Genomic DNA, 13,620 nt, shown 5'->3' on the forward strand with positions numbered 1-13,620 from the left:
ATTTAGCTTATTACAGAGTACGGAGCAGAGTTCCCTGCTGCTATACAGTAGGTCCTTGTTGGTTATCTATTTTAAATATAGAGGTGTGTACATGTCAAGCCTAAACTCCCAATCTATCCCTCCCACGACCCTTCCCCCCAGTATCTATAAGTTCGTTCTCTAAGTCTTTGATTCTGTTTCTGTTTCGTAAATAAGTTCATTTGTATCTGTTTTCTTAGATTCCATATATAAGCGATATTATCTGATATTTGTCTTTCTCTTTCTGACTTACTTCACTTAATATGATAGCCTCCAGGTCCATCCATGTTGCTGCGAATGGCATTATTTCATTCTGTTTAATGGCTGAGTATTCCATTGTCTATATGTACCAAATCTTCTTTATCCATTCATCTGTTGATGGACATTTAGGTTTGCTTCCATGCCTTGGCTACTGTAAACAGTGCTGCAATGAACATTGGGTGCCGTATCCTTTTGAACCATGGTTTTCTCTGGATATATGCCCAGGAGTGGGAGAGCCGGAACATATGGCAGCTCTATTTTTCTGTTTGTAAGGAACCTCAATATGGTTTTCCATAGTGGCTCTACCAATTTACATTCCCACCAATTGTAGGAGGGTTCCCTTTTCTCCACCCCCTCTACAGCATTTATTGTTTGCAGATATTTTGATGATGGCCATTCTGACTGGTTTGAGGTGATATCTCATAATTTTGATTTGCATTTCTCTAGTAATTAGTGATGTTGAGCATCTTTTCATGTGCCTCTTGGCCTTCTGTATGTCTTCTTTGGAGAAATGTCTATTTAGGTCTTCTGCCCATCCTTTGATTGGGTTGGGTTTTTTTTGATACTGAGTCACATGAGCTGTTTGTAAATTTTGTAGACTAATCCCTTGTTGGTTGAATCATTTGCAAATATTTTCTCCCATTCTGTGGGTTCTCTTTTCATTTTGTTGATGGTTTCCTTTGATGTGCAAAAGCTTTTGAGTTTAATTAGGTCCCATTTGTTTATTTCTGTTTTTATTTCCATTACTCTGGGAGACGGATCGAAAAAGATATTGCTGTGATCTGTGTCAAAGAATGTTCTGCCTATGTTTTCCTCTAAGGTTTTATAGTATCTGGTCTTACATTTAGGTCTTTAATCCATCTTGAGTTTACTTTTTTTGTGTGCTTTTTTTTTGGTGGACTGTATCTATTAAGGTCATCTGATCTAATGTGTCACTTAAGGCCAATGTTTCATTATTGATTTTTTGTCTGGATGATCTGTCCATTGATGTAAGTGGGGTGTTCATGTCCTCCTATTATACCTGTCAAGTTCTACCTTTATATCTGTTAATATTTACTTTATGTGTTTAGGTACTCCTCTGTTGGGTGCATAGATATTTATGAGCATTATACCTTGTTGGATTGATCCCTTTATTATTAGGTAATGTCCTTCTTTGTCTCTGTTTACAGTTTTTGCTTTAGAGTCTATTCTAAGTATTGCTACATCTGCTGTTGATTCCCTTTAGTGTATTTTTCATTTAAGTTACTATATATATATATTTTTAATGAGTATAGTTGATTTACAATGTTGTGTTAGTTTCAGGTGTACAGCAAAGTGAATCAGTTATACATATACATACATCCACTCTTTTTTAGATTCTTTTCCCATACAGGTCATTACAGAGTATTGAGTAGAAGTTACCATATTCTTTAGTTCTGATTTTTTTTTTTGAAGTTCTATCCCTTTTTTGAAGTTCTCACTGAGTTCGTTCATTCTTCTCCTTTGTTCAGTAAGTGTCTTTATGACTATTACTTTAAACTCTTTAGCTGGTAAATCGGTTACCTCCATTTCTTTTAGTTCTTTTTCTGCGTTTTTTCCTGTTTATTTCCATTTGGAAGGTGTTTCTTTGTCTCCTCATTTTGGCTAACTACATATATGAGGTATGTCAGCTATGTCTCCCAGTCTTGAAAGAGTGGCCTTATGTACAAGGTGCCCTGTGGGGCCCAGTGGCACAGTCACCCTTGGTCACCAGAGCCAGGCGCCCTCCTTTTATGGTGGAGTCTTGACTGCTACAGACACACTGGTTGGTGGGCAGGGCTGACCCCCAGGCTGGCTGGTTGCATGGGTTGGCCAGGACTGTTATGGGGCACGTTGATGTGTAGAACTCGTCTCTGACACAACTGGCTGTGGGGCCTGATCATGACTCTTGTGAGACTGCTGGAGTGCGGAGCTCTCCGAATGGGAGCTGCTTTGGAGGGACACCAGTGCTGGCCAAGATGCTGGGTGGAGTAGGGGGCAAGAACCATTTTGCAGGGGCACTGGTAATGGCTGAGGTGGCCCAGAAGGTAGGGCGCAGGAGCTACTTTGGAGGAACTGATCACAGCAGGGTAGGGTCTTAGGGGAACGCCGGGGTGGGGCACACAGTGTTAGCTAGGTAGATGGAGAGTTACGGAAATGGTGCACATCAGTGCTGGGCAAGCTAGGTAAAAGGAGAGTTTAAAAAAAAAAAAAAAAAAAAAAGAGTTCCTGCCAGCACTTCTGTCCCTGGAGGAAGTTCCACCGGATTCCTGCCCCTCTGGCATGTGTCCTAAATTTAGTCGATGAATTTCCTTCTTGTGTCACACAGGCACTTTGCAAGCTGGTGCTTCTGTACTGGCACTTGGAGCAAGTGAGTTTGTGTGTGAATCCTTCAAGAGTGGAGTCTCAGTTTTCTCCATTCCTCCAGCTCTCCTAGACGTAAGCTCCACTAGTTTTCAAGGCCAGATGTTCTAAGCGCTCATCTTCCTGGTGCAGGACCCCCGGGCTGGGGCAGTTGATGTGGGGCTCGGACCCTTTGCTCCTCAGCAGGGAGCTTCATGGTTGTGATATCCCTCCTGCTGAGGGTCCCCGCACCAGGGGTGTGGGTTCTGACTAGACCACATCTCTGCCCTGCGTACCTGTTTGGATGTGGCTTTTTCTTTATGGTCTTCGTTGTAGAAATATGTTGTCCTAGTCTCTAGGTCGTGCTCAGAAATAGTTGTTCTATAGGTATTTGTAGTTTTGGTGTGTCCACGGGAGGAGGTGAGCTCAGGGTCTTCCTATTCTGCCATTTTATCCAGAACCAATATCGCCTCTGTATATTTTAAACTTCTACAGGAGCTCACGAATCATAACAAACTGTATTTATACTGTCTAGTTTAGAATATTTGGATATAAAAATCTTAGATATCTAAGTAACGTTTTACAATACTCAAAGCACTTTTATTGATGCCTGGAAAGTACAGATAGGGTAATAGTTTCTATTAGCATCTGTCTCTTAGTAAAGGAAATACTAATACCTTATCATAAACTATCTTGTTTTAAATTTTGTATATGGGAAAAATCCCTTTTGGCCTCTACCCTATGGGTACCCTGTGGGTTTGGTCAATATATTTTCCATATACTTGTGTATTTAAGACAGGTCTGTAGAAAATGTGGTAGATTTCAGTATGAATGTGTTTTACACAAGTGGCTATCACTCTGGATATTTCTTAATCCAATGTGCATTATTCCTATTAGTATTAGGTTGTGGAGCTCTTTGTGTGCTAGTACCTATTGACCTGTTTTTTTAATTGCTCCACAGCATCCATTATATTGGACAGGTTATAATTTATTTAGCTGTTCTTCTACTGAAAGACATTTTGGTCGTGTCTGTGGCAAAGGAAACACGCTCACAGGGTCCATGATTTCCCTAGTGTAGAGGATCAGTAAGTGATGGAGACCAATGACTTGGTGTCGGAGCAGAGTCTGTACAGTAGAATTTCTGTGATGACGCAAACGTTCTTTCTATGTATCTCCCTATCTATATGGCATGACGTATATGTGTCCAATATGATTGGTTGCCGCTAAGCACAAGTGGCCCTTGAGCATTTGAGATGTGACTAGTGTAAATTTACATGGGAACTTGTGACTAGAAGTGTCTATACTGGGCAGTAAAGGAGCTTTATGTAAATCTGTAACTTTAGTGCAACATTTGGTGGCCAGAGCATACCAAAACCCTGAAAGGTGGGACTGTAATTGTGTCTTCATATTTGTGTTCCCTGCACTAGCACTGTTTGGCAAATAGTCAGTGCTCAGTCCATGTTTATTGGCTCAAAGTCACAGAGGAGGTGTAGGAAGTTGTAGTTTAGGCTCTAGTTAGGATGTGTGCCTGTTTTCATATCTCCCTGATTACCTGTTCCTTATCTGAATATGTTTTGATTAGGGCTTTTTAGCTTTACCTGCTTAATCTTTATCCCGTAATAATTATGCAGTATCATGCTGCTAATTGGCATGTGGGAAGACCTAGTCTCTGCTGATATGTTCCTTTTATCTTATTTGTCACTAAGAATAGAGAGGATCTAAAATATAAAATTTACTTGAATTTACATTTAAATTAAAACCAAGGCGAGAAGACATGGGGGGGCACTTATTAATGTTGGTATAAACACTGGACTATCTTTATGCATTTTTGTTAATCCACACCACAGGTACTTATCTGGTGTTTTTTGTTGCTTTTCCATAAAATCATAGCTTTTACTAGTTAAAAAGGGAGAAAAAATAGCTTTTTTTTCCCTCCCATCAGGCTTTTTTGTTATGATTAACTTATGAAGTCCCCCTGAATTATTGAAATGTGTCTGTAATACACATTTGGGATTTGGGAGAAGGAATGGGGAATTATTTGATTAAAGCTGTGATTACTTGGATCCTAAAACAGAAACTATTTAGCTGTTAAGCATTCTTGCTTTTGATTCGTCTACTGGCATAGACAAGGCTGTTTTGTGGTAGGAACCGTATTCTACACATTTATCAAGAGATAATGCCGAATCGTTTTCAGATAAGATGAGATAAATGTGTAGTACAATGAAACTTAGTTTATTTTGTCAAAGTGAATGCTTTCTAAACATCGGTTTTAAAAAAACTTAATAAGACGAAAGCCTAGGAATGGAAGACAGTTACTTTTTAAAGCTATATATTTTTTCCTTTTGATGCCCAAATATCTTTTCTGAGATATCGGATTTTGCTTATTTAAGGACAAGAGTTACTGTGTGTATTGCAGACATCTTTCATGGCTATGGATTGTGTGGTGAGATGCAGGGTCTGTCTTTAAGTTGTAAGTTCACAAGGTTTTGTTACCAGTTATGTTCTCTGTGTCACCTGGCAGACAAAGCAGTTTGCTGAGTTCTTCTCAGTGTTGGTCAGGTAAATGACAATGGAGTATCCTTTACAGAAAGTACTTTGGAAGTTGGAAGGACATGCCCCTTGCATATGTTTGTTCATTTATCAAGTTTTAATTTAGCACATTTGTACCTGGCATGTCCTAGATGCTGGAGGGTAGCATAATAATTAGACTCAGGTCCTGCTTTCAAGGAGCCCAGAATTTACTCAGAAAGATGGGTAATTAAATTCTAGTAAATGAAGGGCTCATGGACAAAGCAGACGAGGGGTCAGCGATGGTGCCCGTGAGAAGCCATCGGTCTGACTTTACCAGGTAGGAAGGAGCTAGGGAGGGCAGGCGTGTAGGGCACCTGAGAACGAAGGGGACAACCTTGGGAAGCGGAATCAGCTTGTCTGGCCCAGAAATGGTAGAAGACAAAGCTGGAGATGTAAACAGAGCCTGTGGTATTAAAGGCCTTAGAGCAAATCAAATTTCAGGGCTTACTGCCTGCCTTCTGGGAATTTGTATTCAAGGAGAATGGATGAAGCAGACTCTGCCGATAAGAAAGGGTATGAAGTGCTAGGAACAAAGTGCATATAAAATACCCTGAGGTTTCTGAGCAGGAAACATGTGATCTCTGAATCTGACAGGTCACACAGACTGTCAGCAGAGTAAGCTCAAGATTAGCCAGGATTTGTGTGTGTGAAAGAGAGATACAAAGGTTAGACTTGTGGAATCGCCCACAGTGGAGGGAGGACGGAAGCCATGGAATAGAGGTGGCATGATGATATTTACCATGAATTAGTATTACTTTCACCAGCCAAAGCTTTGATGAGGTCTGATGATCTAGCATAGCCTCTCATGTTGGGCCGAGTACATCTAAATCATCACCATAGATAAATAGATAACCACAGATCAATGTTTCTCAGCTAGGGGTGATTTTCTCCCTGCGCCCCGGGGGACATTTGACCATGTCTGGTGACACTTCTGGTTGTTATGCTGAGGGAGAGGGTGCTACTGGCATCTAGCAGGTAGAGGCCAGGGATGCTGCTGAATATCCATGGTGAATGCACAGGATATACACCCCCAATAAAGAATGATCTGGTCCCAAACGTAGGTCAAGAGACCCTGCCTTAGCGGTCTCTGCCAAATGTGCTTGTGCGAGAGGGCCTTTAGCTGGGAAGACACACCTAGATCACAGAAGAGGAGTCTGTACATCCTCAGCCCCAGCCTCCCGCCGCACTCTGTGCAGATAACACTACCGTGTCATTTGTGAAATGTGGGAACAAGGAAAAGATTCCTTTAAAAAGTCAGAGTCCTCTCACTACTGCTTTTATGCATGTTACCTGGGTCAGGTTGGAATGGCTTCTTTTCTCTGAATAACCAGAAATATAAATTGGCAGGGCTTTCCACCTACCTATCTTAAAAGTTAACAAATGGCTTAATTTTTAAAGAACACAGTGAGTGTCTTGAAATAACAGTGGTGAGAGCAAAATAGCTAAAGATACGATACGTTAAAACCTCAGAACCTATGCCTGTGACTGTTTCCATTTTCTAGATGATATATATTCCCCGAAGATGTGTTCTTAATCTCTCTGTCCGTAGTTTCAGGGTAAAAATACACTTTTCTTTAGAAAAGCCTTAACTCTGTGTAAATACAACCACACTAAATCCCCAAAGGAGATGCCAGCTGTTGAGAAGTGAGCCTGTTGATCTTATTCAAAGGTGGGCTTATCTAAGTAGCTATATAAATACATATTGTGTTTTATTTAGTAGAGTGGTATTTATTTGGGACAAGGGCTAGAAACAAAAACCCTCCATCTATTTCATACACAGAGAGTAAAGAAAATGCACCAGGAGCACAATAGCTACTTAGTCACCTTACATTTTCACCTAAAAAACAACATTATAGAAAGTACTAGTTGCCTGTCTTTTTTTAAGTTTGTTTCTGCATAAAGCTAGAAATTCGTTAGAGCTCGGCAGCTTGGAGATAGGGATATTTTGTATTCTCCTAAGGCAGGGGGCTTTTTAAAGAATTTCATTTTAAAAATAGAAGTGACAAGACACTTTCTCATGTAAAGTATATTATGGTATTTGGCACCAGGAAAAAAAACCATGTATCCCTCCTACAAACTATCCCTCCTACAAACTTATTTGCCTGTGGAGGCAAAACTCAGTTAAGTGGGTAGATGTTCTCAAGAGTTATTTTAATAGAACCCTACTTCTGAGTCTTTGGTCTCAGCTCATAGCCCTACTCCGTATGCACTCAATGCTGAAACTTTCGGGCTGTTTAATCATCTTAGTCATTGTCGGGTCAAACCCTCTGTTGGTTTCAGTTTAGCTGGGAGTTCCTAGTCAATCCTTAACTCATAAAGGAATTTGAAACTTGTATTTTGGCTACCGGGATGGCTCTTATCATGTCTCCTTTTCTGAAAGAACATTTTGCGATTAAGTCTTTCTTTCACAAAGAAACTTTATCTGGATCAAATGTCTACTTATAGGGCTCCTCAATGTATTCTATCAAATATGAACATGATGTCTTTTTTACAAATAGAAATATTTGAAATTCCAGGGCAGCCTGCTATTTTAAGGAATCTATTGTGAATCTGTCTTCATCGCTCCGTATTTCCCAACGAAATGAAAGGACAGTGGTAAATAGTTTCCAAAGGGCTTGACTGCGTATGCTTCCTTCTTGTATTTATTTAAATACTTTATTACACTTAAATCCTTAAACAAAATACTAGGCAATGCTGTAGTTGAGAATTGGCATATTTTTCTGTGATGAAAGCCTGAATCCATCATTTTCCCCACCTCAAGCTCCTTTTCTAGATTTGGCATCAGGATTATTTCAGGTTCCCGAGTCCAGTGAGAAGGTACTAGTGTTTCTCTGCTGTGAAGCTGAGATAATATCGGATTCAATCTATTTCCTCTGCGGGGAGTTTATTCCCAGATTTCTCCCCTCACTCACACCTCAGTTGGTCTTCCCTGTCAGGCATCTTTTTGTTCTAAATTCTTTCATCGTCCCTGCCAGACTCACCCTTCTAGGGACATAGGTTTTCCTGGCTTGTTGCACTACCTTGCTCAGGAACTTTCCATGGCTTCCCACTGCTTAGAGAATCAAGTCCTGAATTGTCCTTGACAGTCCCTAAAGTTTGCTTCCCAGACCACCTTTCTCAGCTGAACGTCCACTGTTTCCCTGCTGACCCCTCACTTGAGCCACGTGGGTCTCCTGGCTTCCAGGTGGCCGTTCACTGCCCCTCCTGCCTTCACCTGGACAGATCACTAGCCATCTGTCAAAGCTTCTTTGTGAATCATCCATGTAGCTCTGATACCTGTCAAGAGTACATAGGTTTCCACTGCTGAGTGGAAGAAAGTGTGTCTAAGGAACAGTTTTAAAGCCTTTTTAAAAAGTATCTCAGATTCACTTTTAACTCTGTGCAAATATAACTAAGCTCTGTCAACGTTTATATAACTTTTCCAGTCCTGCTGGCATTTTCAACTGAGGGCTGGGAACCACCTCTTGTTTATCTTTATATCTACTTGGGACCAAACTAAGGTACTCCGAAAATAATGAATGACTGGTCGGCCCTTTGAAGATGGTCAGTTTTGTGTAGCACTTATTAATCTAAACTATTACTGCAAATTGTGGTATAAGTAGAAAGACTTATAGTAGAAAGGTATAAATAGAAAGGTATAAGTAGAAAGATGGATACAGAGTCTCGATTCAAGTATTACTCACTTTGTGGAAAGCTCTGGTCTTTGTATCTGGAACCCTCTGCCTCCCCTTCTTGCTTCTGAAGGTTCTTGGGACCATCATAAGGGAATAGTCCATAAAAGTGCTTTGAAGATGACACAGCTCCATACAATTTTAAGGTGAAACCGTTGTGATGTCGGGGGCTGAAAAGAATGTAACTTGGTCAGACGTGGCCCCAGTGTGTCCGTCCACTCAAGTGCAGTGTCAGTCTCTGACAAAATAAATAACCCATTTAGCTACGTGCCTTTCTCAGTGTTGGCACTTCCTGATTTAAATAGCACTTGGTTATTCTAGATCACACATCTGCCTGACTCATGTACTGTTGGTTTGGATGGGACTCATTGGATACATAGCTCAGTATTTGGCCCGAATCTGGAATGGTGGCTGCATGTGGAGAAAATACAGTATCTGTTTACTTCAGCCAATAATGGAACAATCCTATGCCCTCATCCTGCCACATCGCATTTGCCTGACAGGAGACGAGTTTTGAATGCACTGGCTTCCTCCGTTACCTACTTTTGTCATTGCCTCTAGTAGAGATCTCTGCTGTGAGGGAGTGGGGACGTATTAAGTTTTGGCAGCAGTGTTAGATTGCCTCTGTTCAAATGCTGCTGGGTACTTGGAAAAAGGGTGACTCTGGGCAACTCATTTAATACCACCAGACCTCAGTTTTCTCCTTTCTGTAAAATGCAGAAAAGAAAATAACCACTTTGAACCTCAGAGCTGTAGTGAATTTGATATTAGCAAATGCAGGCAGGACATCTGGCGATGTGTCCTGCACTCAAGAAAAAGTAGCTCTTAGGATTTACAATCATACCTCATTTCACTGTACTTCAGATACTGCGTTTTTACAAACTGATGGTTTGAGGCAATGGTCTATCAGTGCCACTTTTCCAACCGCCTTTGCTTACTTTGTTTATTTGTGTCACATTTTGGTAGTTCTTGCAGTATTTCAAACCCTCCACTGGCAAAAAGAATGTGACTTGCTAAATGCTCAGGTGATGGTTAGCAATTTTGAGCAATAAAATATTTATTAATTACAGTAGGTACACTTTTTTTTTTTTTTTTTTTTTTTAGATATAAGGCTATTGCACCTTTAATAGACTACAGTGTAGTGTAAACCTAACTTTTCTAGGCACTGGGAAGTCGTAAAATTGGTGTCACTTACTTTAGGGTGGTGGTCTGGAGTTCTCCAAGGTGGGCCTGTGGATGCCTGCTTTTTCTTCAACTTTAGTTTCAGACTTCTGAGGCAGTGGTAAAATCCATTGGGGTATATATATATATATATATATATATATATATAATTTTTTTTTTTTTTTAGTCAACATGTTACTGTTTCGACCCAAAATAAAAGAAAAAAAACAAGGCTAAACTACCTCCACCCCCAATCCACACATACTATCCCTGGCTTTGGAGCTTTGTCCTATACCAGCCTGAAGGGTGGGGGTTCACCTTTAAAAATCAATCTTTTTCATCCTTTGAAATCTATGGGAATAACCATCAAGGTGATGGTTTTTTCTTAACTTCTCTTCATCTGCCTGCAAACCCAGAGATCTGGGGTGCTAGTTTCTGATTCAGGGGCTTAAAACATCAATCATTTTATTGGCAGACTGCTGTGGGGATGGTGAGAGGAAAGGGAATTCACAGGTAAGCTGTGAATAGTCGAGAATGTAGGCATGTGAGGGGGTGGCCCGCCCCTCCCATCTTAACTTGCGTCGAGTAGTTGTCTCAAGTGGTTACTCACCTTGCTGGGAGAGATGAGGCACCCTGTGTGCTGAAAATGTTGACAGTTCTTAGTCTTTGCTGTTGAAAACAAAGAGTATCAAACACAACCGCAGTATCCACGTCCACCATTATAACCTGCAACCAGAGACGGAGACCACGGTAATAGTGAACATTTTCTGACAACATAGTGACTGGTCCAAAGTCAGCCAAAACTTTCACACAGATTGGCTTTATCCTCTTGCCATCTTCTGGCAAGGCTCTGTTTTTATTCCCATCGTACAGATGAAGAAACTGCAGCTGAAGGTAAAAAAGCTAGTCCAAGGTCCTTCAAAAAAGGTAGCACAGCCAAATTCAAACCTGGGCGGGCGTACTGCACAGTGCGAGATCTCACTAACTACATCATCATCGGTTAGCCAACTGCATAAAAAGAAAGAATTTGTGTCTGTACAATATATGGCTGATTGGATTCTTTACTCACAAGATTTCACCATAAGCAATCTTGGAAGCCAGTGTACTCATCAGTGTTGAGCTTTATGTTATCTGTATTTGGAGGAAGAAACAACGTCCCCAATATTATTTGGCTTTGTCTTCCAGCTTCCATTGTGATTCAGAAGTGGTGGTGTCACATGAATCCTTGTGTGGAAGGAGAGGATTGCAAAGTGCTGCCAGATCACTCAGGTTGGTCCTGTAGCAGTGGCAATAAAGTCAAAACTACAAAGGCAAGTATAGACAAAACCCAACTGTAATTTACAACCTCAGTACATCATCACCTGCGGGGTCTCCCCCCCTTCATTTCGTCCTGCCGTCAAGAGGACAGCATTCTTTTTTGTTGATAAACCTGCTTGGGCAGGGCCCCTCTGACTTTGGCCCTTTGAAAAGCCCATTTCTCAGCATCACCCTTAGTTTCAGGTTTTATAGAGCAGTGATTTGGTTGGGAAATGCATTCTTTTAGGCAGGGCTACTGAATTCAGTTCAGCTCCTTCATGGGCCGATTTCAAGTAAAGGTTTCAGAGTTGACAGTCCCATGTATCAAAACAGTATGGCAGGAATCCACCTCCGGATGGTTTACTGAAACAGAAAGACCTACTGCCTAAGAGGAGATTTAATGGTTGAAGACTCTAATTCAAGCCTTGTGAGTCAATAGTTTCCTCCCCAAATCATCCTCTTTCTGGCTCTGAAAGACTCCATTTTCCACCCGGTTCTTGAGCCAGAAATTTAACTTCTTCCTCATCTCTCCCTGTCCAGTCTATTATTTTGTCTTTGGGATTGCTACTCCCAAATCCCTCCATGCTTCTGCGTCCCATACTTACAATCCCCGTGAGGTCCGCCATTGTGTCTCATCTGGATGACTGAGGTTGTGGCCTCACATCCGCTCTTGATTCCCTCCCAGTCTGTTCTCCACAGGATGACCCTAGTCGTTTTTGCAAATTGCAGATCTACTAAGCTAGTCCACCTCCACATTTTTCAGTGGCTTCTCTGGGTTCCTTAGCTAGCCTGTGCTTGTCTGGCCCTAGATAAATAACTTGGCAAACTACCTACCTCGCTTCATTCTTTCTGCTCCAACTGTCTTGGCCTTCTGTCAGTCCTTCTTCCTGTGGTGCCTTTACAGTTGCAAAGGAATGTGCCTTCCGCCTTTCTTTTCTAGTTCCCCATTATTTCTTCAGGGAATCCTTCACTGATAGGATTCACGCCCTCTGTATCTCTGAGCACGGTACTATAGTTACATGTTACAGGGAGTGCTATACTTATTTGCTTCATACCGACAGCCTTCTGTCTAGGAGGAGAGCTGTGAAGTCAGGGCCCCTCGCTGTTTTGCTTACCCATAATCGTCCCAGAGCCAGCTGCATGTCTCCGCAACTATTGCTTGAATGGAAATATTAATACAACCGGTCATTCTAGGATTATAATGAGCTAGGCACACTGGAATGGGATGACTGTTTAGTTCCGGTTGCTGTGTCAGCTTTGGCCCCTGAGGAGGTATAACATCTCTTGAAGCGTTTCTCATCTTGCTTACAGTTTCCCCTTTATGAGTATTTGGAATTACTCGAGCTCTCAATCATTTTCAACCCCTGAGGTCAAGAGCAGGTGAGTTCTCCTCCTATGTGTGTATGTGGGGTATTATAATAAACAAGATTTTATAAAATCAATATTTAAATATGTCATTAATAAAAGATTACATCTACAACAGACTATTATAAAACAAGGTTTTATAATACATTTTAAATGTAGATTTTAGCTGATATTTGTCATACCCCAAATTACCAATAGTATACAGTAAGTGATTTGCTTATTAGTTCCTTATTATCTAGGTAAAATAATTTCAAAATCAAGACCATTTTAACATTAATTGCAATGATCAACTAACGTGTCCTTGTTAGTGATAGCATAACTAGGTTAAATGACCTGATCTATGCTGTTATGTCCAGGGCAGTAGAAGCTCGTGGAGGTTGCTGGAGGGGGAAGGAGGTTAGTTAGCACTGCCATCCTTTTGATCAGCTCTTCTTCTGACCAACTCCCCACACACTTCCAATCTGCGTAAACCCAAGTGTGCTTGTTAAGCAAATCCCGCTGTAAGATGATTCCACCATCCTTTCCCAATGCGCCCCTTTCAGCCCTTCTTCCCTCACCCCCTCCTAAATCAAAATCTTGGAGTGGCCAAGGAACCACTTAAATCCACCAACAATTAAAAAAAAAAATGTCCTTCAACGTGTTTCTTGTCAACTAGGAAATGACATTTTGCAAGATTATTTTTGTATTGACTCTTACATATAAATATAAAAGAACAACACGAGCACCAGCCAGCTGTGTTCCAGAAATGAACGTGTCTGAGGGGTCCCCTGCTGCAGCAGCTCCCTCTGTATTGATGTGCCGAGAGCAAGGGCAGTTGTAGGAAGCAAACCTTGAGGGCCGTTTTGGCTCTGGTGTGCTGGGGGTTAGAAGTTTGCTCAAGCTGCATCCTCAACAGTAGTGACGTTTCATTTAGCACTTGGGAAAGTTGTAGAAGCAT

General features: G+C 41.2%; 1 protein-coding gene and 1 long non-coding RNA gene across 5 annotated transcripts in view; one reads left to right on the forward strand and one right to left on the reverse strand.

Moving 5' to 3' along the window:
* TAFA4 (TAFA chemokine like family member 4) overlaps nt 1–13,620 on the forward strand; it is a 126,333-nt gene that overhangs the window by 108,323 nt on the left and 4,390 nt on the right. For 2 of the 4 annotated variants that reach the window (XR_014295451.1, XR_014295452.1), the window contains exon 3: nt 11,208–12,698. Coding sequence is in view for 2 of the 4 variants with exons in the window: in XM_082637790.1 (XP_082493916.1) it covers nt 11,208–11,359 (152 nt within the window). In the remaining 2 variants the exon portion in view is untranslated. Of the gene's footprint in view, nt 1–11,207; nt 12,855–13,620 lie in introns of those variants that run through there. The other 2 variants (XM_082637789.1, XM_082637790.1) reach the window with 2 other exon arrangements.
* LOC309813200 overlaps nt 1–13,620 on the reverse strand; it is an 85,516-nt gene that overhangs the window by 16,284 nt on the left and 55,612 nt on the right. The window contains exons 4-6 of the long non-coding RNA XR_014295453.1: nt 10,633–10,748; nt 10,057–10,132; nt 8,874–9,031 (exon numbers count right to left, since the gene is read on the reverse strand). This is a non-coding gene — a long non-coding RNA (uncharacterized lncRNA). The remainder of the gene's footprint in view (nt 1–8,873; nt 9,032–10,056; nt 10,133–10,632; nt 10,749–13,620) is intronic.

Source organism: Mesoplodon mirus, assembly GCF_964341445.2.
Source record: "Mesoplodon mirus genome assembly, chromosome: 12".
Classification (NCBI taxonomy): Eukaryota; Metazoa; Chordata; class Mammalia; order Artiodactyla; family Ziphiidae; genus Mesoplodon; species Mesoplodon mirus.